This window comes from Puma concolor, chromosome A2, assembly GCF_028749965.1.
Source record: "Puma concolor isolate L17-30 chromosome A2, mPumCon1.1.hap2, whole genome shotgun sequence".
Lineage (NCBI taxonomy): Eukaryota > Metazoa > Chordata > Mammalia > Carnivora > Felidae > Puma > Puma concolor.
The window spans coordinates 34880798-34907664 of NC_141668.1; the positions used below are offsets into that span (position 1 = coordinate 34880798).

General features: G+C 37.2%; 1 protein-coding gene across 4 annotated transcripts in view; it reads right to left on the reverse strand.

Annotated features, from left to right (window-relative positions):
- MET (MET proto-oncogene, receptor tyrosine kinase) overlaps positions 1 to 26867 on the reverse strand; it is a 113664-nt gene that overhangs the window by 66734 nt on the left and 20063 nt on the right. For all 4 annotated transcript variants that reach the window (XM_086691879.1, XM_025929591.2, XM_086691873.1 and 1 more), the window contains one exon: positions 18594 to 19810. In XM_086691879.1, coding sequence (XP_086548005.1) covers positions 18594 to 19810 — 1217 coding nt within the window. The remainder of the gene's footprint in view (positions 1 to 18593; positions 19811 to 26867) is intronic.

Genomic DNA, 26867 nt, shown 5'->3' on the forward strand with positions numbered 1-26867 from the left:
TTTCCAAGTACATTATCTCATCTGATCCTCTCAGTAGGTCTGTAAATTGGATTTGTTATGATCATTACATTTCTACAGATGAAGAAACTAAAGTTTAGAGAGTTGTCAGTAAATATCAGAGCTTGAACCCTAGCTGTTGATTTCAAATCCAAATCCAACTGCATCATACTCCTTACTTATAGGCTCCTACAGTATTTCTGAGACAAACTCACATTCTAGGGATGGTCTAAGGACACTGAAAAAGAATGTGCGTGCCTACAGCACAGGACTGGTTCTACCCAGCTGGGATTTGATGAGTTGCATGACCTTAGGCAAATAGCTTGATCTCTCTGAGTCTGAGCTTTACTTTACTGATATAAAAAACATTTGTCCAGAGTGTTTATAATGCCTCAGACACTGTTCTAAGCACTTTCCAAATATTAATTCATAACAATCCTAGGAGAAAACTGAGGCACTGCGTGGTCAAAAGACCAGCAGCTGCAGGGCAAGGATTAAACTTAGGTCACACAGCAGCAGTGTCTTCACCCCCCACCTAGGTTTGTCTGTAAAGGAAGGGGTTGAGGGAATTAATCCAAAGTTCTCTTCTGGCTCTACCATGCTGTGGGTCTGTGGATGGCTTTCCAAAGCTTCCTCTAGGCTTGGAATTACCAAGCTGCCATTGGCCTGCTGCTGGAACAAAGGCTCAGGATATTTAGGATGTCATGAGTAAACAGTCACCCAATCATCTTAGGCTACTCCAACACATGAAAAGATTCTGGATACATATGCCCATTTTTTAAGAAGTTTGAAAAGCATTTACTTGCTCAAGGTTCATCCTTTTCTAAAATAATAATATGAAATCCACTCTGAGAACCAATGGTAAACATCCTGTTCTGCTTTAAAAAAAAAAAAAACAACAACTTATTACAAACCTGCTTCCTTAACTCAAGGGCTTATATACTGTCATAGGGTTAAATATTAGGAACCACTCTACAATTTGTAAGTCTTGAAACAATAATTTATTCTTTCTTTACCTTTTCATGAATACTTGGCCAAATGTTTTTTTTTTTTTTACCTGACTCAGATGTATACTATTTTTTTTTATAAAATGAACACTGAAGTGCTATATACCTCAGTGTATTTGATTCAAACTGTTTTCCCTAACTAACATTATGATGCATGCAGTGAATATGCAATTACATTTAATTCTGTATAATTAAGGATGTGATATACTTAAAATAGAGATTCTTTTAATTCATCTATAGGACAGATTTAGCTCACTATAGATAATTTAAATCAGTCTTGCAGCTAGATTTAAAAAAACGTACTATTTTATAAAATCTTTGCTAGTTCACTCATACCAGCCCTCTCTCCTTCTTGTACATGATGAAACTAACAGAAGCATTTTAATATAAATTTTATTCATAATCATCTTTAAAAAAATTTTTTTTTAAGGTTTATTCATTTTTGAGAGACAGAGAGAGACAGAGCATGAGTGGGGAAGGGGCAGAGAGAGGGAGACACAGAATCCGAAACAGGCTCCAGGCTCTGAGCTGTCAGCACAGAGCCCAATGCAGGGCTTGAACTCACAAACTGCAAGATCCTGACCTGAGGCGAAGTTGGACGCTCAACCGACTGAGCCACCCAGGCGCCCTAATAATCACCTTTTTTACAAATTCTATTGACATATAATAGTGGTTTTCTGGGGGATATGTATTTCAGAATAGATAGTCCCTTTTTGCGTAGAACTTTTCATATAGCTGGTTAAATACTCAACTGCTTTAATTTCAGGAATTCCACATAACTTATTTCTCTAAATTTCATTCATGTTCTCTCTTCTGTTTATTTATGTTCTCTCCTTCTGTTCTCTCTTCTGTGGGACTGGGAAGGAGGTGCTGTGGACTGCAGGCAGAGGCACAGAGCTTTGAACTTCAGTGTCTGCTTATGTTGCTTTCAGACATATTTAACTTCTATGAGTCTGTACTCAAATATCTAAGATGTCAACATGAAGCCTGATTGTCTGTAAAATGCAGAAAAGTCAGTTCTCTGCCAGAGCAGGACCTTTTCTTTGGGGTCCTTAATGCAAGGCCAGACTGTTAGGGTGGTGCGGTTGAACGTTAAGAATGTGACCGTTTTGTGCTACAAAGACAACTCAACTTCATGTTGTGCTCAGCCACAGTTTTAAAAGAAAGATGCTTCCTTAATACTTGTGCTGCCACAAACTCCCCTTGATGAAGTAATCCTACTGCACTGCTTCAACAGCCACGGAGTTCATTACAACCAGAGACCTCAAGCAGGGGAGCAAAGCTGGGGGGGGGCAGTTAAAGAAGAGCTGATTTGTCTCCAGGAAGGGAGAAAGGGCATCATCTCTGGCCCTGTGTGTTCAGATGGCCTTGAATGCAATACAACCATGCATCTGGCCAACAGGCTGCTGGCTCGACAGTAGTGATTCACGAGGTGATGGAGGCTGCCTCGTGGATGATCTAACTTCACACACCCAGCGGCATTCTCTCTTCTGAGGACTAGCCCTGTCTCTGCAACTGCCTTTAGGCCAAGTTTGAATGTGCCATTAATGACATTTGAACTCACTGCTTTTCTTTCCAAACTAATTCCCTCTTCTGGCTTCCTATTTCTATATGGCATCAATAGCCACCCTCTCCCTTCAGGACGTCTCAGTCATCTTTGACTTTTCCTTTTATTTTATTGTTTACATCCATCTATCAATTCTTAAAAATGTTTCTATAGAGTTAAAGGAAATCTCTCACTTGGTGTCCTACAATCTAATTTCCTTGATTCCAGAATGTCTTTGTTCAATTCCACTTTCATAACTTTTTAGAGTAAGGTTCCCCAAACACCTTCTTAGTCATATCCAGTGGTAATCACCCTAGCCTAGTGGAGAAGAGCATGGGCTCAGGAGTGGCCTTGCCCTTACCCGCTGTGCAAACTTAGAGAGAATACTTAGATCACCAAGCCTCACTTCTTCACTGGTAAAATGGAAAAATGCACATCTATCTAACAGAATTGCTCTGAGGTTTAAGTGAAATGAGTCGTGCCAGAGGCAGACACACAAAATAACTAATAACGCAAAGCACAAAGAACATCACTGATAGATACATTCTGAAAACACTGGTACAGGTGGTAATGCTAGAAGATTAGGAAAAAGATAAGATCAAGTATGGGCTTAAACAGCTTTGCTCATGGCAGAGGCCAAAGCTGACACAGGTCTTGACAGAAGGTGGATTAGTGAAGAGGGAAGAAATATTTGGAGCAGAATGTATTTTATGTACATGTGTATACATATGTATAAAAATGCATTTACATATAAATGAAATAAAAACATATCCACCTTCCTCTCGAGGTATCCCCAGGATTCAAAAGACTCTGAATTCTAATATGATAGGGGTTCTGGAATTCTACGTGTTAAAATGTTTCCTTCTTTATCATCATTTCCCAAGGTGAATCAGATCTAAAACAGACCAAGTCCATGTGGTTTGGCTTAGCAGCCTTCATACCTCACTTCAGTCACAGCCAGGAGTGACAGAGTGATTCATAAAGAAAGATGTTCCAAGTGAAGCAAATTTTAATGCTTAGTGTATAGAATTTTTCTCCTTTTCTCTATTTAGTTAATAGAAAACAAATTTTAATGTGCTTACTCATTGAATTGTAAGAGATACTCAAAACACAGAACACTAGTTACCCTGCACTAAGCAATAAGACAGAAGCAGTTCTTTCTGTAGAGTATAAGAGCTGTGGTCTGTTGATGTGCCTAACAGTGTCACGCTCAATAGAAAACAGGCTGATGAATGTCTTAGAGGATGGCCAGTTGAGGTGAAAGATGGATGAAACCACAGTTCCTCAATTGTGCCCCAGTATTTTGTTTAAACCCATGTCTATATCCTAACCTGCCATGACTGTCATCACCTCTTATCCTTCTTTTCCATCTTACCATTGTGCAGTGGGCCTCTTTACTCATCTTCTTCCCTTGTTCCCAACCAGAACTGTGTATCAGAAACCTCAATCTGTGGGTAACCCTTCTCACTGACCAAAGTCTACAAGCCCCTACCAAACTCTCTTCCAATCTTTCTGCATCTACATCAAGGCCAAGCTCATGCTATGCACCAAGCATGTATTTGGTACATATGCAGTGACGCCATTATGGCCACAGTAAAGGTGGTATTGAAAAAGACCTTCACTCTTAACTTCTTTTTCTTAACCCACATATTATTTTCAACTTGAAATCATAGACTGGTGGTTAGTGAAAAATCTATGAATTCAAAAAGCAAACTTCATGGGAAGTCACCTCTACTAGTACCACTGCTCAAGCAATGTCTACTAGAAGGTTTTGCCTAAAGTCTCTCATTCAGACAATATCACCCACTTAAAAGGGACACTGTTGAAAGGCTCAAAAAAGCATTATGGAGCAGAGAAGTTAATCTACCTTTCTCCTTTTAATTGCTCTAATTATGTTTTCCCAATTTTGATTAAGTACAAAGCTCTGGAATTTCTATTTACTCTCCCTATCATCTTTTCTTCTCCTTTCATTGTTCTCCTTGTTTTTTGATCCATCTTCATTCCACACTGGTGTATGAAGGAAGGTGTGTGTGTGTGTGTGTGTGTGTGTGTGTGTGTGTGTGTGTGTGTGTGTGTAAGGAAGGGACCAACACTTCCCAGAATTTCTTTCATGCTATTTTAACTTTTGGAAACTCCTCAATTCTATAAATTAGTTTTTAGAGATTTGGGGGAGGAAATGAAAAACTGTTTTATCTAAAAATAATTTTTACTAATCAGCATTTCATTACATTACTTGAAATATGAGGCTTGTGCCATAACTATTTGCTCATTTGATAAACAGATATTTTGTTCAAGCAATTTTGTTAGGTACTAAGGATGTGGAGATAAAAGCCACAGTTCATATCTTCAGGGGCTAATGAGGAAACCAGTGAACATATTACCACAGAATGTGGTAAGAGATATGGTAGAAATAAGCAAAGGGTGCTACTGGAGTACTCAGGAAAGGCAGCTTATCCAGAATGGAGGGTTAGGGGAAAGCTAGAGAAGATTTCCTGGGGAAGGAAATGCCTGAGTAGAATTGTAAAGAACTGGGAGAAAATGTGAACCTGACAAAATCAATGTTAAAAGGAATTTGAGGCAGATGAAGTAATATGTGTTAAGGCAAGGTTGTGAGAGACACTAATGGATTCTGGGAACTACAAGAATGATAGGCTGACACACATCTGATAAATGCACAGGTTGACTCACATTGCACTTACTATCCAAAATATGCAAGGAACTCAAACAACTCAGTAGTAGCAAAAAAAGAAAAAAAATGGGCAAAGAAACTAAACAGACATTTTTCTAAAGAAAAGATACAAATGGCCAAGAGGAACATGAAAAGGTGCTTAACATCACCAATCAGGGAAATGCAAACCAAAACTACTATGAGGTATCACCTCATATATCCTGAATACTGAATTATATAGTTCAAATTTGCAAAGACAGTTTTTTGTTTTTGTTTTTGTTATTTGTAAAAAGGATGATAGGCTGAAGGTAGGGTAGGGTGGCAGTGCTGTGCTTGAGCCATCTTGTACCAGCTTACAGACCCAACTGTGAACATTTCTTCCTAATTTCATCCTGTTCAGTGACTTACCTTGGCAGCTTGAAATTGACTTGGTGGGAGTGTTTACACCACACAAATTGGCAAGCACTACAGATCAGGGCTTCTACTCCCCTCTTCCCTGAGAATTAGACATCCAGCACACTAGTGAGTTTGAGGACCAGGAAATAGTCAAGGCCAAGGTAGGACACTTCTTGAATACATACTAAAGAGTATGGATTTACTCTAAAACCATTGGGGAGTCCTCAAATTATTTTAAGGGACACAGTAAGACAAATGGGTTTGCTTTCAAGAAAGATTAGTTACTCCAGCAGCAGTCTGGAGACAACTAGATTGGTTGGAGATGAGAATGGAGCCAGGGAGATCTAGTTTTATCTTACTGGCACCGTTTCAACATACTAAAAGAACAAAATCTATCTGGAATGATAACATACAATTTTGTTTCTCCTTTGTGTATCTGCAGAAAGAAAGAAAGAATAAGTAAAGATTTTGAAACTTCACATTTACTATAAATGAGACCAAATTTTATTCGGAAGAAGGAATAGAAGAAGCAGGCTGAATTAGATCATGCTGATGGAGAAGGCTGAGATAGCCTGAAAGATTCTCTGGAAATATTAAGTTCCTTGATTAAATAGGTGTTGTTAGTTGCACCCAAAACCAGGATAAGGTGCTTAGAAAGTCTTAAATAAGGCTGGTACACAGAATAAGAATGTCAACTTGGGTTAATGAATGAGAGAGGTTGTGTAAACTATTACTTAATCCTAGTTGAGGGTTTCCTGAGCCACTGGGGATCTGGGCTGAGGTTGAGAGACAAAAATAAGGTTAGAAGGAAATAGAGCATTAAACAAACAATAGTTCAGTTTAACTTGTGATTTAGCCAGAGTTCAGAGTATAAAATAAAAGCTATCTTTCTTGCTAGTAGCAAGAAAGATAAAATGAAGTGATGTCAGTATCATTATTAAAATAATTATCCAGCTATTCACTGGAACAGAGATTTTATTATATTTCTGCAGTGAAAATAAAAAATTTGACTATTTCTTAGCCAGTTTGTGAATATCTGGCATACAGAGTATTTAAAAAAGCACTGGGAGTTATAACAGCTGGTTCTAAAGGCCCAGAAAATGAAGGAAAAGCTTTAATATCTACAGTTCACACAAATACTAAATTAATATTTACTTATGAAAATTTAGATGTTTACTTTTCAAATATTTAATAATCTCTCCTTTTCTAGGAGTTCATCTGCATTCACTTGGATTGTTATCTTATCATTAGGGTCATAAGATACTCAATATCACATAGTTTACACCATGACTAGTCTAGATCCTGAAGATTTTTTTTAAAAAAGAGCTTTCTTGTTAGGCGTGGTAAAGTCCTGGTGTTTATTTTTCTGTGATCTATAACTGTGCCACAAATGGTGAACTTCAAATTTTCAACGGTGCCACCATACCACATACCCAGGATCACAAAAAGCACTGTTTGCCTAAAAATCTGAAATTAATGCTTTTGTTTTCTTAAAAAAGTATCTACATAGAAAATACCATAGGGGCGCCTGGGGGGCTCAGTTAGTTAAGCGTCCAACATTGGCTCAAGTCATGATCTCACAGTTTGAGAGTTCGAGCCCTGTGTTGTGCTCTGTGCTGACAGCTCAGAGCTTGGAGCCTGCTTCGGATTCTGTCTCCTTCTCTCTCTGTCCCACTCTTCGCACTCTCTCTCTCTCTCTCAAAAATAAATAAAAAACATTAAAAAATTAAAAAAAATTAAAATACCATAATCATCGCCACAATTCATCATAATATGTATTTTTTAAATAAGGCACATATTTTAGTCTTCTTTGTGCATGTCAAAAACCTGACCTTTAAGTGTTAATTACAGGTTATATGTACTATTGTTAAACTACCATTTATATATTACTCATTATTTTGCAAACACTGACTAATATTCTTAATATTGGGCCAATAACAGAATTGATCTTGTGTTTTGGCTGCCCAGTTGTACTTGGAATCAATACATTTGTTATGACTCCTCAGAAACCAGAGTGAGTTTAGTTGAGAGTAAGAAACACTGCCAATTTTTTTTCCCTATCAGCTCTACATAGACCCAATGTAACTGGTATTTTCAAATTAGAAATATTTCTCAATTACTCTTACTAATACATTTACTGATTCTTGTTTACCATGATGTTGGAGCCACAAATAAGTTTACATTAATGAATCCTCAGATACATTATAATGAATCATCAGATATATTCTATTGTAAATTCCTCTTCTTTATTCATTTAATTCAGTTCCTTAAGTACCAGGATCACCTAATTTGACCTCATATTCACCTCTATTATTGAACTTCAGAACATTTCCAGAGTCTTGGACCTTCTCATATTAATGAATATATGAAGAAAAATAATCTCACCCATTATCTTTCCTAAGGTTTTGTATATCCACCCTCCCACCCCCCCACCCCCCCCCCCCCACCCCCCAACGGTACTCCTATAAACTATCTCTTACATTCAAGATTCTGGTTACTTTACTGGAAAGTAAATATAGCCCTTTGCCATAATTATAGCCTTCAGGAAGGGGCAAGCCAATGACCTCTCTGACTTGCAGGCACAGGAACGAGCCCTGAGGATTAAATGCCTCCTGTTCCCTCATCTTTTCCAATGGGAGACTCCACTTCTTTCTTGGCAAAACAAAAGTGAACAAAGTGAGCAAGAAAAAGGTGAGTATGCCTTTGGATTCCTCACATGTATTTTTTGTACTTGGATTTCAAATCTTCATGGCTCGTGGGGAAGGCAAAAACAGTGCCTTTTACGACCCTCATAAAAATATGTGTAGTTCTATCAAGGGCTTTTATCCAAACACTGCGGCAATTTAGATGGTCTCTATTTACTGTATAAGTTTACAGATTTCTTTTGGAAGACAAATTATTTTGTCAAATAAAATCAACACTATTGTCTGTTGTCTGCAAGGCATATATACCTAGGTACAAAGAACCATGACAAACTGCCTGCCCTCTAAGACCTTAAACTTATTTAGATATTTGCACGATTATGTACATATAAATCAATATGATTAAAATGAAAGAGAAAGGCAAAATGTCTGCAGTTAGGGAATGCATTAGAACAACATAAAGGCAGCACTAACTAGAGGACATGCCCCGGTACATTCAGTAGGTGCTCATGACATCCTTGTGAGTCCCAGGAGCACTTGTTCCTCAGCCCTGTAGGGCACATGATTCACATGAGAAGGAAATGGTCTAAAATAAGACAGTTGTGCAGAGAACGGTATATGATTGTAGAAAGACAATATGATTGGGGCCCATCTCAGCACCACATTCCCTTAAATTCCATCAATTTTTATAATTTTGATAGTTTCAAAAGAGCTTATTTTGTGTGTTTTTGGAATTATGATTCACTTTGTCATAGGATTTACTGGTGACAGGACAATCCCTTCCATCCCCAGGAAATGCAAATTCTTCTGTTGCACAGGATCCCAAGTGCTGGCCACAGAAGAAAGGTGAGAGGGACAAGAAAGAAACAACGTGGAGAGATACAAGAAACCTCTATTTTTCAAAGCTGATTAAGGTGACAGGCTAGGAGAGGAGGTAAGTGCTACCTACATTATGTCATTAGCTTCTAGAAATCTACATATAATCTTCCTCATACTAAGAATTACTTAATGAAAAGTAACTTAATTCCCTTAGAAATCAAAGAAAAGACAAACTTTATATACAGTAACAACTTTTAAAAAAACAAACTGTTAAAGAAGTTAAAATCTCTGGCACAGTTCTACCTCTTGCGATATGTTTTTCTAAGTGTAAAACAATATGTACTCATATCCAGAACTCACTTTAAAAAGCTGGTTAAAAGCAGCACCATGTAGTTAAGACCTCAAGTTTATGAAATAGGTAATAATTATAAGTTAATTAAATAAGTAGTTGGCCTTGTACTAAGGACATATGGCTTCTTCTAAAATTTTGGGCTTTATGTAAAAGTTAACTTTCACCTCCTCAGGGTGGTCTTTTGTGACTATGCTATTAAGTTTACATATTCCTCCTAGCTTACATTCACAGATTTTTATGTCCCTCACACTATATTTCATAAACTATCATGATATGTTTATTGGTGTGACTGGCTTCTTATTGACATCCCTCCCCTAGTGTGTTCACTTCAAAAAGACAAGAACCATGGCTATCTCATTCATCACTATAAGATCTGAAAGGTCAGGCACTCCATATCTACTGAATTTCTTGTTGAATCTTGGTTGCATGAATAAAACCTTTTTTTTGTCTTTTGCTGAAAACAATGATCACAAGTTTTTGGTCATTTTATGCACTAAATAAAATGATTAGGTTTCTAGAATTGGCTTAAACTAGTAAGATGAAAGAACAAGCATGTAATGTAAGCAGCTTTCAAAAATGGAAATATTTGCACATTTTACTGTCAAGATAATTTTTAGAGATATTTGTTTTTGCTATTGACTGCCACTGCATTAGTGCTTGTATCTGCTTAATGCATTAGCACTAAATACTATTGATTCGCTAAGCTAACAGACCAATTTAATCTTTGCATTTTTCCCACTTGCTGAGCACCACCTCACCTATAGTTAAGTTAGTAGAGCAGTTGCTACATGCAAGTGTTAATCAGATTTTAAATTAAAAATGTCACTGGAAAATTTAATATTATACAAATTTACACTTTTCTGGTACATGGACACAAATTAAAGCAAATCATGAATAATCCATATATTTTGACATGGCAATTTAGCAAACTTAATTTTCATAAAATCAGCTCTAGAAAAGAGTGCTTAACAAATCAAAACTGACCTAAATTCACCCTTTTTACCTAGAGCATGATTTGAAATGTCACCTACCATTTTAATGTCCTCTGATTGATGAACATTTTGCTGATTTGCCCAAATAAGACAACTGAGGTCAGACTTTAGTCTGAACTCACAATTTTAATTTTTGTTTTCCAGCTACACTATTCATAAGGTATTTCCCCTTACTTGCGAGCACAGAGTGGTGAAAATAGCCTTTATTCTATATCAGCATGAATTTGTAAGACGTTTTTCTGTCCTCTTGTTGAAAAACTAGAGAATATTTTTGAAATATAGAAGGTAGACACACTTCATCTGTTCTAAATTAGCCTAGGTTTAGGGTGATGTGCAGTAAACTTCTTCCCCAAGGCTTTTAAGAAAGGAAGTCAACACTGCTCAGCAAGTAATTCATATGCAAATGAACCAGCTTGGAACATTTTAGTTAGAAAAAATATATAATTAGCAAATTGGACTGTATCCAGGATCCCAGAATCACTTACCACATTCACTATTATTAAACACACACACACACACACCAACAAAAACAAACAAACAAAACACCCCAAAACACACTGAGGGAGTCTTAAAGATTTCAAGAGTAGCTGAGCCCTTGGTTTCATTCCCTTGATATAGGAGCCCTTTACAGCCCTCCCTGGCTGCTGGAGATGTGACTTACAGCACTTATCTGGGCACTGAGTCATTCTGGACTCTGTGTGCCCACTGACTCGGTATCTGTGCCAATCCATGAATAAGCAACGGGAGAAATTCCTCATGGGTATTCCATCCAAATTCTAACAGATCCTCTTTTTTCTTATTAGAGGAGATAACAGTGCAGGGTGGGATGACGACTGATAAGACAGAAGTATGAAGTAAAGGTGTTACACAAAATTCGATATATTATTCTGAGTAAAAAAATCCATTATTACTCAAGGAGGTTAATATTTTTATCAAAATGCAGGATTCCACATGTTTTCATTTGCCTCTAATCAGTAGTAGTATAACAGTATGTAGCAGTATGACAACAAAAATATCGTGTATTAGAACTGTCTTGTTAACACTTCAGTTTTTCAAAAACCAACTTTAAGACTTATTTTTTGCATGAATGCCTTATTGTTTGCTACATTATTAGTTTTACCAAGTGAATCTCCATGTAGAACTCAACTACTTAAATAAAATACAGATCATACCACCTGCTTCAAAAGGCACTGAGAATAAAGAATTAATTTAAAATGCATTCATCACATCATGGATCAATATAATCCAGAGGTAAAGCCTACCTACGTTTTTGCTAATGGTTTCAGCATTAACTGTATTTCTTTGCTGTTATCTTATAAAAATGTCATGCCCTTGCTTTTTCATTCTTTCCTGGGGTGGACCTATGAATAAGCTACCAAATGGTTTAAAGAAAGGTTAGCAGGAGGAAGAGAGAGAGAGTAGAAGATATTAATGGCTCACTGTAACACATTTTCAATACCCTCTGGGTGTGCCCTGTGATCTCACAGAGTATCACAAAATTCTGGAAAGAAAATTATTTTAAATTATTTTTAATAAAATAATGCAATATGCTACTTTTCATGGGACGTTAGCATGTAGAATTCAAATAAGTAAGTTAGGGAGCAGCAACTCCCTGAGCCTGGGTGAGAATAAATGAGTTAATGGGAGGAGAGGAATCAAGTGTAAAATTAACAAATTTCTACTCAAATTTTTAAAACAGTATACTGAATCATTATACCTCAAGGATTTTCTTTTTTGCAAGATTTTGCTTTGGTAGCTATTACGTTTGGCTTAAGGCCAAGGTATCTAGTGTTTAGAATGAAGAATCCTCAAAAACATTTTTCATATAGGATAACATTCTCTCATTTCGTAGCATAGAAAGTAAGAAAACCCTGAAATCCGACTTCATATTTTTCATCCTTAATACAAAAATACTCTCTTGAGAGTGCTAGATTGTTTAAATAAGACATGCCAAACCAGTATAATTACATGGATGTTATTTGTAACACTGACTCCACATTCCCAGTTCAAATGGTGCGGTGTGTGGGAGATTACAGATACATGGCCTATAAAGAGTTATAAATCTTTGTTTATTTTATTAAATATTACGAGACATGCCCTGAGGATGACAGATCAATAATGGTCCTTGTGGTTTCCTGATGGAAAGCTGCAATTATTTTCTTCCATTACAACTTAAATGTAACCCAATTTTACTCATCTATCATTTTTATAATAGTAATAAAGAAACATCACTGTATGTTTATTTTTCTGCCTATTCCTATTATTCCTTGTTTGCATCTTGTTTCGATTTTGTTTTCATTCAAAATTGTTCTAATCATTTTGCTTTCTTCCTCAGATGGCTCTGAGTGGTGACCCTTTAACTTTGGCACTCCTTGAAACGGAGATGGAAAATTACTACTTTAAGTTTCCTTTATTTTGGGAAGTGGTTGGCTACTCTTTGAATTTGAGTATAAATGATATTTAAAAAACAAAGAAGCCTGACACAAACAACCTGTGAAGTTGGCTTTTTCTAAAACAGCATTATCTGAAAATTCTTGAATGCAGAGTATAATTTAAATTACATAAGCTTAGTATCTTACAGTGCCATGGACAGTCAGAATTGAAAGTGGGAACAGGGGCACACCTTATAACTTCTAGCCTGGCTCTCCTCTCCAAACTACCACCACTCCCCACCTCTCTCCCTCTCTCTCTCTCCCTTTCTCTTTTTTGAACAATCAAGTTTTAAGAAGGACTTACACGAATTAAGTATTATGGAGGTAGGTCACTCATAACAGGTAGGAAGGTAAGTGAAAGACTTTCATGAGCAGTAGAACCAGAGTTTACCCCTTCCAGAAAATCCAATAATCTATATTTGCCTTTCTTTACATAAAGAATTCCTTAAAATATTCCTTACAATAATAATTGCTATTTGTTAGGTGCCAAGGACTAAGTTAGGGTCTTTTGCAAACATTTTTGCACTTGTCTTCCCAATGGTATTGCATGGAAGAAAGTGAGTTCAGAAAATTTAAATAATGCTCTTGTGACCAGACAGGTATAAAATGATCAGGTACAGACCAGATCTCTTTGACTTCAGTCTTGTTCCTTTAGACCATGCTGTTGTCTCCCAAAGAGCTACATTTATGGTTCCTTTTTTTAAAAAAAATATTTTAGAGACAGAGAGAGAGTGAGGGAGTAAAAGCAGGGCAGAGGGAGGGACAGAGAGAGAGAGAGAGAGAGAGAAAGAGAGAGAGAGAGAGAGAGAATCTTAATCAGGCTCCACGCTCAGCACAGAGCCCAACATGGGGCTTGATCCTGAGACCCTGGGATGATGACCTGAGCTGAAATCAAGAGTGGGACACTCAACCGACTGAGCCACCCAGGTGCCCTGAATTTATGGTCATCTTACTGTGCCAGGTACTCTCTATGTATTATTCCCAATTTTTACAAAAACGTGTGAAGTAGGTTTTATTCTCTGCATGTTACAAACAAGGAGACTGAGGCTCTGAGGAGTTAAGTCATGCAGCAAAAGTCACACAGTTGATATGCAATAAGCTGGGACTTCTATCCAGGGGTGTCTGGCACCAAACTGCATGCTTTTCCCCCTCAACTGATCAATCACTGGTCATTAAGATGTTGGTGAAAATATTTTTTACTACAAGCCTACTCTTACTCTTCCAAATGCTTACATATGGAGCAAAACTTTGAAATGGAATTGCAAGAAAAAGTATAATGTGGTAATTGTTATTTTCTGGTTAGGTAAGAGATATTACAAGAACTCTTTTTCTAATTTCAACTCTGATTAAAAATCTTTCCAAAATGTATTAATCCAATTCTCTTAGTAAGTATAATTTAGGGAATAGGATCTTTAGAGAATTGGGGATTAAGAAAATTATTTTATTCAATATTGATCCCATTTTTTTTTTTTTAATTTTTTTTTTTCAACGTTTATTTATTTTTGGGACAGAGAGAGACAGAGCATGAATGGGGGAGGGGCAGAGAGAGAGGGAGACACAGAATCGGAAACAGGCTCCAGGCTCTGAGCCATCAGCCCAGAGCCTGACGCGGGGCTCGAACTCCCGGACCACGAGATCATGACCTGGCTGAAGTCGGACGCTTAACCGACTGCGCCACCCAGGCGCCCCAATATTGATCCCATTTTTAAGGAACTGGGTCAATGTGTATTGATTCTAGTTTTCTCCCAGAGTAAACGTCATGTTAGTAAATCCCTTATATAATACTGTTGAAGAGTCCCATCAATGTGCTTAAAATGAACTGAATTTTTAAAAATTTTTATTTTATTTTATTATTCTTTTTCAGGAATAGAATTTAGTGATTCACCACTTACATATAACACCCAGTCCAATACTCATCCCAACCAGTGTCCTCCTTAATGCCCATCACCCATTTAGCCCATCCCCCCCAACTCAACACCCTGCCAGCAACCCTCCATTTGTTCTCAGTATTTAACAATCTCTTATGGGTTGTCTCCCTCTATGTTTTTATCTTATTTTTGCGTCCCTTCCCCTATGTTCATCTGTTTTGTTTCTTAAATTACACATATGAGTGAAATCATAATATTTGCCTTTCTCTGACTGACTTATTTCGCTTAGCATAATACACTCAGGTTCCATTCATGCTGTTGCAAATGGCAAGATTTCACTCTTTTTGATTGCTGAGTAATATTCCACTGTGTATACATCCCATCTAAAATGAACTGAATTTTTAATACTGTTTATCCCCAAATTTGATTTATAAACTCTCCATATTATGGGACATTTTCTCAATTATTTTATTTTGAATAATAATGTGCTGTCTAGGAAATATGCATTAGACTAAAACAACTTTAATCAAATACCAGTTTAAGATGTTTACAGAGGTCAAATGATGAATGAGTAAAAAGGTGGTAACATATTTAAGACTAAAGATTTAGTAATTGTGGGTATTTAATCTCATAATTCTAAGTGCTAGAAATCACTGTAAACGTTATCTATCCTTTAAGAATCATTCTCAAAAAGCAACATAGAAAATGGTTACATTATGAAGATCAAGAATTTATTTTTATAGAACTGATACAATCAACTCTAATATTACATGAATGGGTACATATATGGCTTAGGATAAGTTTCCAGAAACAACATCATATGCAGAATCAAAGAGTTCTGAAGCACAGACAACCTAGATGTGAAGATGATGTGTTCTGGAAACTATCAAATGACTCAAAAGAGGGCTTTAGAGATGTCACCAATATGAGAAGTATAGACCTGTTTCATAAAATGCGAGTGGGAAAAGCAACCTAATATGTGATCTGAAATAAGCCAAGTCAGGCTTATATACTGGCTGGACCCCTACAACTTAAAAGACCCTTTCTTGGCACTCTCTCTGTCTGATCCTGTGACAGAAACTCTTTTTGTACATGGCGGAAGCTCAAAGAGGGCCAGAAAACCCCTGCCATGGCTTTGTTCACACACTGAGGACTGGGCAGAAGCCTTAGCACAAGGTTACCACTGCAGTTTTCCTCGTCTACAGAGCACACAATAGTCCCTCCATAAAGATCTGATGGATTAGAGATGTTAATAACAAAACTATAATATATGTGTTTATTCACCAACCTTTATGCCAAAACCAAAGCTCAGTTCCAAGAAATTGTTAGAAGGGTCACCTGATATCTTGCCAAGACAAGTTGCCAAGACAAAATGGAGTCATCTTATTGCTTGGTCTTTCCAAACAGGTTTGATTTTGTAAATCATTTTGTTTTGTGTGAGTAAAGGCTCTCTAGGTGACCTTATTTTAAGATGAAGCTAGGAAATGACTGTATGCTGATTATTGGGGGAATCTGAGTTCTTTCTGTGGATTGGTGTATGAAAACTGACAATGTAGGTAGTTTCATTCTCAGAAGAATTTTGATATTTAGTAACCAGAGAAGATAAACAGGCAAATAAGTAGAAGAAGTTGGAAGGTATTTGTCTTTATGGAATTTGGCCAGTGCAAAACTTGGCTTCCCTGGTAGGAAGACTATGTTGGCAAGCCCCATCTGTTTTCCACAAGAATTTTGCAATGGGAATGATAATGATTTCAGGTGCAAATGGTGCATTTGGGGCATTTTTTTCCTGCATGCTAAAACTGACCTGAATTTCATTGGATAATCCTGACTTTTTGTTTCCCTTGGAAAATACTAAAGGAGTGAAAGGGATAAAAAAAAAAAAAAGTTCAAATTTATTTTGAGAATTTCTAGAATTGATAAGTGTTTTACACAGCGGGGGGGCTAAAATGTACAAAATAAGAAAATGAGATATCAATATTCCCTCATAAGGTAAAGTCTCTTTTTAATTTTTAACAGAACAAGATTTAAATAGCAAAGTCATGTGCTTTAGAGGCCCTGGAGGAACTTCTAATAGAATCTTTTAAAACTCGTGTTTCTGATGTAATTTATTGGATACAAAAAAGTATTTTCTCTGGAATGCTATTAATATCACATTTCCCCCCCCTAATTTCAGGTTTCTGAAAGTCCTTTTGTTTCCTTCATTCTTCTGTATTTTCTAGTGAAGAAAAGGGGCAGCCTCATGAGGAATCTTTATTGCTTCTTACAGAGTTTCTGACATATATGATATGGATGCAGGGAGAAATAAGTCCTACTAGGGATTTATGCATGCATATTATTTTTTATTCCTAGACTTTGGAGGGGGAAGGAGGGAAGGTATGTCTTTAGTTCACTGAAACATGAATTCATTTTCTCAGCATTTTCTACCTTTATAAGAAGTTGTTTGTAGTTTCCATTTGGGGAAGTATCTCAGACATTTCAGCAAAAGTGAACCAAATGTTTCTGAATGCCTATGTCCTTGGTACCCTTCAGCACATTATATACTCTGTTTCATCAAGGAGATGCTTAATGTCCTTCCTGCTTACAATTTCAACCTTCTTTCTGAGGCTAATTTTAGAGTAGAGAAATTTGGATTTCCAAAGTCAAACCATCTATAGAAAAGCTACACTATTTGTTCATCCAATTATGATCACCATGGGTCATTATGTTAGGAGTAGCCAGGTTCATATGTTCAAATCTGGGCCCAAACCAAAAAGCCCAAGGACATAATGAACTCCTGTTTTGGTGCTCTTCTTCTAGTACTGAGTGATCTGATGGCTAGTAGGATAAACCCTCTAGTATAGCTGGTAGTTTTTACTACATCTAAATCAAAGCAACAGAGACTGTCCCTAACACCTCCTGTGAAAGTATCATTTCATGTAGGCTTAAACAAGCGTTGATTAAAATATTTATATTTATAAATATCAAACACCATTCAGGTAAAAGTACCTAACTAGAAGGTGGTAGACACATGTCTATTCAAGTAGAAAGTCCATACATGTTCCAAAGGAAGGATGTGAGAGCAAAACTTTTGTCTAGTTTTCTAAGTTATTCAGAGAAGTGTATTCACACATTTAAAAATATTTTATTTATCAACATTTTAGAAGAGATTTATTTTGTTTGTTTTTGGTTAATTTTCATGTAATGCCTAGAATATAAAGCATTTATCTGTATATCAGTGAGTGAATGGGGCCTTATAAGGAAAATGCCTTCAAAAATCCACAAATTAACTTGAGCTTCTTATTCTAAATGTTATAAAGACTGCATTGGGATCTCAGCAATTGTGTTTAACTGTTATTGTGTTACAGTTTATGTAAATTTGATTAGAACTATTAAAACTTCTATGAGAAATAAGTTTAATAATCTGAAGTGTTGGAGCACCTGAGTGCCTCAGTTGGTTAAGCATCTGACTTTGGCTCAGGTCATGATCTCGCAGTTTGTGAGTTCAAGCCCCATATGGGCTCTGCGCTGACAGCTCGGAGCCTGGACCCTGCTTTGGATTCTCTGTCTCTCTCTCTCTCTCTCTCTGCCCCTCCCCCTTGTGTTCTCTCTCTCATAAATAAATAAACATTAAAAAAAAAACAATATGAAGTGTTGACAAACATGTAAACCCAAACTGTAAAATATATTTTCTTTTAGAACAGCATTAACTTTTTCTCAAGCTATGATTTTACAATTAAATGAATATTCAATATTTAAATTTTCTTGGAAAGAATGTACAAATATTTTGGAAAAAGATCATTTACCAAGCACCAAAAAGCCCTTGATATTCTTTTCAGACTGCTACTTATTCTACTTATACCTTATAATTTATAAGTGGAAAATTAACGTGACTTACCCTATTAAAGCAGTGTTCGTGGTTGGGTCCATAAAAATGTTGAAGACATCTCACGTTGTTTTTGTTTACAATCTTGTTGAAGAATTCATTGACATATTTGATAGGGAATGCACAGACGGCAGAGCGATTCATTGGTTCAGCAGAATCCGGCTTGCTTTGTGCGAATACTCCATAGAGAATGTCATCATTCAGGTTGGCACCTATTTGCTTAGCAAGGTGGGCCCCAGGCTTACTGACATATGCAGCTTGGAGAATATTAAACACTTCCTCCCTTGTGGATCTCTTTCTTCTCTTTTCTGTGAGGATACATTCCAGAGGCATTTCCATGTAGGAATGCAATCCAGAGTCTACAGAACAGAACCTGATTATTCTTGTGTGAAAAGTCTGAGCATCTAGAGTTTCTCGCTGGACTGTCAAAAAGTAAATAAAACGGTTGCTTTCAAAGGCATGGATGTATTTAATAGGGTAGGAATCTCTGAATTCAGGGAGAACATCAATATAAGACTGGTCTGTTAAAAACTTAAAGCCATCTTGAGTTTCCTTTAGCCTTCTCACTGATATTGAATGCAATGAATGATCTGTTAGGTAAGAGGAATTTATGGTATTGCCCACGAAGAAGTTGATGAACCGGCCCTTTTCAGATATCAGGACTTTGGTTCCCAGGGCACTCACCACACAGTCAGGACAGTGGCTGGACTCTTCGTCTGCCTGTGGGGAGTACATGCAATGAACTTTTGACAGTATGTCAGCAGTATTGCTGGGTGGAAGGACATGTCGCTGGCAGGTCCCTCTGTGGACACTGCCACAGCTAATAAGTTGGTCGTCATAGTACGTGTCAATAAGTAGAGCCATGTTGATGTTATCTTTCCAAACACCACCTGATAAATTGGCTTTGTGGCTGCAGTCCTGACATGGGAAACAATCTGGGTGTTCCAGCACGGGCCCAGTCTTGTACTCAGCAACCTTCTGAAGGTCTTTGTCATTTAAAACGTAAATATAGTTAACTGCACCAAGGTAAATATGATGCTTGTGTAAAACAACATTCTGGATGGGTGTTTCTGCAGTGAAGTTGGGAAGCTGATACTTCATGTTCACATTCATCTCAGACTTTACTAGTGCCTCTCTGCACTCCCCATAGCTCTTCTGCACCAAGGTAAACAGAAGCACAAGGATGCCAGGTGCAAGCACAGCAGGGGCCTTCATGGTGAGAAGCTTATCTGCCAAAACATGTTCAAGGCGAGAGCAGTTTAGTTGTCATTAGAAACAAAGAAACTGAAAGAATTATACCAGTTAAACTATTAGAAACAAAGCTTCCTAACTGGAATTTTTACATCAAGTGAAAACAAAAAACTCTAGCTGGTTTCACATAACGATGCATTGTACAGATGGACATGACTCCACATAGTTTAATTTTAGAACTCAAGCCAGAACGAGTAATTTTAGAGAACCATTATGAGATGCAAACAATGTTCTGTATTAAGACAATACAGCAACTAAGTTAGACTCATTTAGCAATAAAGTTAGAAACAGCAAGTTTCTTTCTTAACCGCTTGCTGGTTGTTTAATGTGGTTTAATATCTGTGGTTAATGACTAGGTTGATATTTAAGCCTTCTCAGTTAGTCAAGTAAAGGAACTGTGGTTCAGATTCATTTATTCTAGAAATCACAGCAGGCATTGTTTTCTTGGGAGCATGTAGAATTACTAGTCTAAATTTAGCTTCCTTTTGGAAGAAAACAATCATAAATTCTAGAAGCAATATGATCACATGCTGTTTATAGGATTTTGTGTGCAGAGGAAAGGTATGGTTATAATTTGGCTATAGCAGACCTATTGTTTTGGATAGACAAATGCTTAACTTAATGTGAGATCACTAGAAACATAAAAACAGCAAACTGAAAATGTATAAAATAAAATGTTCAGGGCTAAAGTCCTAGAATTATTTCTCAGAGAAAAACAACATATTGTTTATTACCAAGTCGAAAGCTATTTAGTAAAAAAAAAAACACAAAAAAACACATTATCTTAACATTCCATTGTATGCACATGGACAGTATTTCTAGTTTTCAACGAGTGTATTTGTTTTTCAGTTTTGAAAAACTGAAGGTACACGTTACAAACCTTGTTAGTTCTAACTATAAAAGTTGAAGGCAAGGCGGTAGGTTAGAAAGGAGAGGACTTAGAAGGAATAGAAACCAAATAGCTATTACTCTTTCCCCTCATTTTTTGGTGCATAATTCTGACAGGACAAAAGGAACCTTTAAAAACTTACTAGGCATTATAACTATGCTAAAGACTAACCCTAGGTCTACCAAATCTAACAACTAGTATGTGCATGGCTCTGTGCTTGCACTATGGAAATGGGATGTGGTACTTACTCTTCAGTAAACCTACAGTGTGGTTGAGAGACAGCACACATACAAAAATAACAAGAATGCACAGCATTATAATACCCTGCATAGCACTAACCAAAGCTAAAAGCATTAAGAGAGGGGGGAATAATTCGTACTTAGAATTATTATGATTATGAGCAGTGTGTGCAAAGATACAGAGGCAGGAAAGAGAATATGGCATGGCCAGAAGAACTGCCCAGAGGGCCCAGAGAACTGCATGTAGTAAGCCCAGAGAAGCCCAAGGAAAGCAAATGGGGGAGATAAAAATTGTTGGAGCAATATTCCAAAAAGAGTAAAAAGAGGCACTTTCAAGAGCCTAGAACATAAGAGAGATCACTCTTTCTGAGACAGCAGGTGAGGATAAGTCAGATGAAGATAAGTACAGACACTGAGGGAGTTCAGGGAATATGACCTCAACATTCTAAAAATAAATTAGGGTATATGACCATCACTGAAAGTAATGGTTACAGAAGAGGGACTAGGTTCTTCAGATTGGAGAAAGAGGTTTAGAATAGCTACAATAAGGCATGCAAAAAGAGGTCAGCAGGAAATGAAAGTAAGGATTGCTTAATAGCTCCTAAGACAAAACTCAATGTGTTGTGGCTTTCTCTTCAAGTAGAAAGAGTTCTAGTTGGACCAGAGGGCAAAGCAAAGTGTCATTAAGGTGAAGAAGTGAAAGAGGTATAAGCCATATAATAATAACAATAACATGTACTGAATGCTTACCATGTGCCAGGCATTCTGCTAAACCCTCTGATTTACTCTTTATAAACACCCTTTTCTTTTTAGGTTTATTTATTTGAGAGACAGAGAGAGAGAGAGAGAGAGAGAGAGAGAGAGAGAGAGAGAGAGGGAGAGGGAGAGAGAGAAAGAGGAAGAGGAAGAGAGAGAGAAAGGGGGAGAGAGAGAATGGAGAGCACAAGCAGGGAAGGGTCAGAGAGAGAGAGACGGAGAGAGAGAGACGGAGAGAGAGAGAATCCCAAGCTGGCTCCATACTATCAGCTCCGAGCCCGAAGCAGGGCTCTCACCCATGACCCATGAAATCATGACCTGAATTGAAACTGAGTCAGAGGCTTAACTGACTGAGCCACCCAGGCGCCCCTATAAACACCCTTTGAAGTAGAAAGTATTATTATTCTCCTCTTCCAGATGAGTAAACTAGCCAAAAGTCACACAGAACCAAATTCAATCTCATGTCTGCCTGACAGGAATCCGTCCAGGCTCTTAAATGCTTCACTAGTACTGAAGCAGCTTCCTGAGCTAAGAAGAGAGTGCACTGGAGCAGAAGTTAGACAATCAGAGCCCTGGGTCTTGCCCTTTCCCTCCCCAGCTGTAGGACTCTGGATAGTTCATCCACCTCTCGATCCTGGAGTGCAGTATCTTCACAGAATTGTTTTAAGTATGAAAAAGAGATCTCATCTTTGAAAGCTTTGGCCATTATACAGTGTATATATAAATGCAGGGTGTTGTACTTGGTGTTTACATATGTAATTCTCATTGTTTTGAAACGTACTAGAAAATTTTTGGCAATAGTGGGGGGAATGACAAGAAGTAGAGGAAAAGAAGGGTTTAAAACAATTTTTCCTCTGAGAAGACAAAATTAAATTCCAAACAAACTATAAATATGTGTCTAAAACTTCTAGAATATATTATGGGGGAAAATTAAATGAACTTCTTGATATGGTATTAGTGTATCTTCTAAAATTGGGAACATTAGCCTACTACATAATTTATCACTGTATTTTCTTTAGGAAATATAGTAAAGAAAGAAAATAAATGAACCATTACTAACAAAAGAAAAAAAAAAAGCATTACAACCAATTTGTACCTTAGTTGATATCCATTAATGCAATGTGGAGGATGAATGACTTTTTCCTTTAGGCTTTCTGAAGGAGCCTTCAAAACGAACTTTTTTTGTTTTTAATCTGAGGTATTAAATTATGTTTTAAAAATAAGGTCCATATCTTAAAGTTGGTATAGAAGTCACTCACAGTAAGTACTAAACCTCAATTAACTAGAATCCAAGAAAATGTACAAATATACTAATGGGCTTTGTTGTTATCTCACTTGATGAGAAGGCAAATCATAAGAAAACCAGTAGGGAAGGAGGATATTTTTTCTGTTTAAGGGGGAAAAAAAACATTGCAGAATATCCCTGGAGTTAGCTAACCCAGTCTTCTTCATCTTCTTTACATTCTTTTGATAGCAAGCAGTGAAGCCATATTTCAGACTGAGAAATCAAAGAAAGGTTATTTTTTTTTTTAAATTAAAGCAAATAACCAGGGCTAGAGCCCATTGTCAACAATAGGACTTTTAATTACAATACAGGTTTCTGTTTAATCCTCAGATAATGAGAACACTTAAACATCCCATTTCCTTGATCATTTCAATTAATTAAGTCTCCTCCCCATTAACAAAGGTGTATGTTGGTTAGGCTAGATCTTCTCCAGGAAACGTCTGTCTTTCATAAGGAATGGAGGAGGGACACCTTCTGGAACTATTTCCTTGCTGAGCTATGTAGCCTGATGACACTGCTGGTTAAATAAGTGGCAGTTGAATAGTCAAGTGCACAGGCTCTGGAGACAGACTGCGAAGTTTAAAACCATTTGCTGTCTCTGTGGCCCTTGGGCAAATAACTTCTCTGAGCCTCTGTTTACTCATACGAGATATGGGAGTGATTGTAATTATCAGTGAATCTCAGACTAGTAGGGGAGACAGACAAATAGACCGCAGTTTAAACTCAATGTGGAACGGTATATGAGGGTCCCTGAAGGGGAGCTTAACCAGGCTTGGGGAGTCAGGCAGGCATCAATCAATCATGGTCTTTTCCTCATAACGCATCCAGAATCCTGAGGTGTAGCCTGGGGGAGAAACTAAGTTTTGCTTGTCGCAGTGCAGCCAAATAGTTGTATGACCCAAAGCCAATCACCCAACTTCTTTGGCCTCAGCTGCTTTCTTATTTGCAAAACGATAGTGTTGAACTCCTCATGTGCTGGAGCCCTCTGTCTCATGACAGCCTATTGCGTGCATCTCTTCCCAACTCTGAGTTAGTGACCTATCTTGAAATCCACCTTGGGTGGAGTATTTACACCACAGAAATTGGCAAACATTACAAATCAGGGCTTTTTTCCTTCCCTGAAGATTATGAAATATTTATAAGCACACTCCTGGGCTGAACTAATGACCTCCAAAAGTTATTTTCTAACTGTAATAATTTTCAACTCTGAGATTGTTTTTTTTACAATTACATTCTACTTCAATGCTATTGCATTGGCATATATTGCTTTTTCTTTTCTATCTATATAATCTGCCAGATCGGGATGTGTGAGCAATTTTAATATTTATATTGGTAGTGATTCCAGAAATACTTTCATTTTTCATACATTTTTGTCTTGATACATTTATTCCTATGATGTGCCTGGATCAGGCTTTCAATATAGAATGACTTTTTTACTGTTTCTGTTTATTCTTTCTTTCTAAAATAGTGCTAGCCATCTAACCAACTTTGAGCTCCTTACTAAAAGGAACACGTAAAGATGATTCAAACAGATTGACTAATTCATTCTGTTACCATGTTGTACACATAGCAGGTGAAAATGAATCATCCATAAAACATTTCTTTATTTCTTTTCAGTTGATAGTTAAGATAATCTCACTGGCAAAACATTTCCTGGGAGTAATTATCTGAATGGCACCTTGGCTATTAAACTCTTGGTATTTAGGAGTATTTCCTCTAAAGAGATTACTCTGTTAGCTAGGAATACCAGCTCAGCCTAAACTTAAGACAAACTACTCCACTATGTCTGCCATCTATCTGCCTCTAGTTTTCTCATTAAACTAACTTACATTGGTTTTTCATTCCCCAGAAATATATTTAATTCTCGAAGAATTTATTGAGTTGCCACCTGTGCCTATCACTATTACTGCTGTTGTCATTACTGTCCTCCTCATCAACAAAAACCGATCACAAAGCACATGTGTGTTGTATTCAAGCACTGATATCTCAGGAAAAAATACCACAGGTGTAATGGAATACATTTGTAAGAGAAATTTTCTAGACTTTGACAGAGATAACTTTGCTTTCTTTAGGAACTGATTTTCTTAAAATCGTAATAATTTACAATTACATAAATAGCACTATATAGTTTACAAGGTACAGTCAGTTACATCCCACCTCGAGTCTGCATAATTATAAGGTAAGCATTATTCCTGTGTTTTCAGATAATGAAACTGAGATTCATAGAAGATAAAATATTATGTAAAATGTACTAAACATGCAACATAGTTCTTGTTTCTAATTTTTTAAAACATGTATCGTGCTTATTTGAGCTGTTTTAAATTATTTGCATTTCCTAGAAAATATTTTTATTCAAAAGCACAATATTTTGGTAAACATTTGTTTTTACCTACCCAGTTCTCAATGTCTCTACTACTGGCAACTCGTTTGAAAACCCTCCCCCTTCTATCTAATGGGGCTGTCATCACATGGCTTACCTCCTTACCACAAGGTGAGCTTGCAGACCAAGCTGGCCTTTCAATGAACTTTTCCTTTGATGCAGAGCTTGGTCAGGATAAGCACATGACCAAAGCAAGACCAATCAGAGTCTTTTTAAGATTTAATACAGATACTGGGAGAGGACCTCTCTCTTTCAAAGATCACAAGCACTAAAAATGATGTTAACTTAGGGCATCTAATGCCCAACTTTGGCATCCATTATGTGGAGAAAGCCTGACTGAACATGAAACTGACCCATGTGACAGGAGAACCCAGACACGGAGAAAGGGAAGTTCTCGGTGTTATTGTTCAAGCCTCTGTGCCCACCATGTGTAAAACTAATGGAAACCAGTGAAATCTTTCTTCCTTTCTCTCTCTCTTTTTTTCCATCAGCAGTTTCATTGCGATTCTTTTATTCCTTGCTCCTAAATAAGTCCTCACCAATGTCCAGTTGAAAAAACTACAAACCTCTGAATTCAAACACAAAGTCAAGTGCATAAAAGCAATTTTAAGTAAAATATTACAGTAATTAGAACAAAGAACAAAGATGGTTTCCTTATTTACTTGAATAATTAAATATTTCACTCTGATGGGGCGTCTGGGTGGCTCAGTTGGTTAAGTGTCCGACTTCAGTTCAGGTCATGATCTCATGGTCTGTGGGTTCCAGCCCTGCATCAGGCTCAGTGCTGACAAATTAGAACCTGCAGCCTGCTTCAGATTCTGTGTCTCCCTCTCTCTGCCCCTCCCCCACAGGTGCACTGGCTGTCTCTCACTCTTTCTCAAAAGTAAATAAACGTTTAAAAAATTTAAATATTTCACTTGGATTTAGAAACACATTTATTAGTTAAAACTTCTGAGGTGGTATACTAGTTTTTTCCTGCCATATAATTCCAAATTTTTTCTATATTTACATAATATAACCTCAAGACAGAAATAATGTATCTAAGTGAAGAGGCAAGATATAAAAAGCAGAAAACATTTCAATCCTGCTTTTAAGTATATAAAAGGGATTTACGATGATGGAAAATGGCCAAGGCCCCATATTAAGGAAATTGCAGCCATAAAAAACAGTCATAGCTAAATCTCCAGGAGGACTTGCCAGAGTGAAATCCTAAGAAAAATTCTTAGCCTTCTCCACACTTATATTATTTCTATTAACTTTAAAAGTAGGCCCATACGCCTGGGTGGCGCAGTCGGTTAAGCGTCCGACTTCAGCCAGGTCACGATCTCGCGGTCCGTGAGTTCGAGCCCCGCGTCGGGCTCTGGGCTGATGGTTCAGAGCCTGGAGCCTGTTTCCGATTCTGTGTCTCCCTCTCTCTCTGCCCCTCCCCCGTTCATGCTCTGTCTCTCTCTGTCCCAAAAATAAATAAACGTTGAAAAAAAAAATT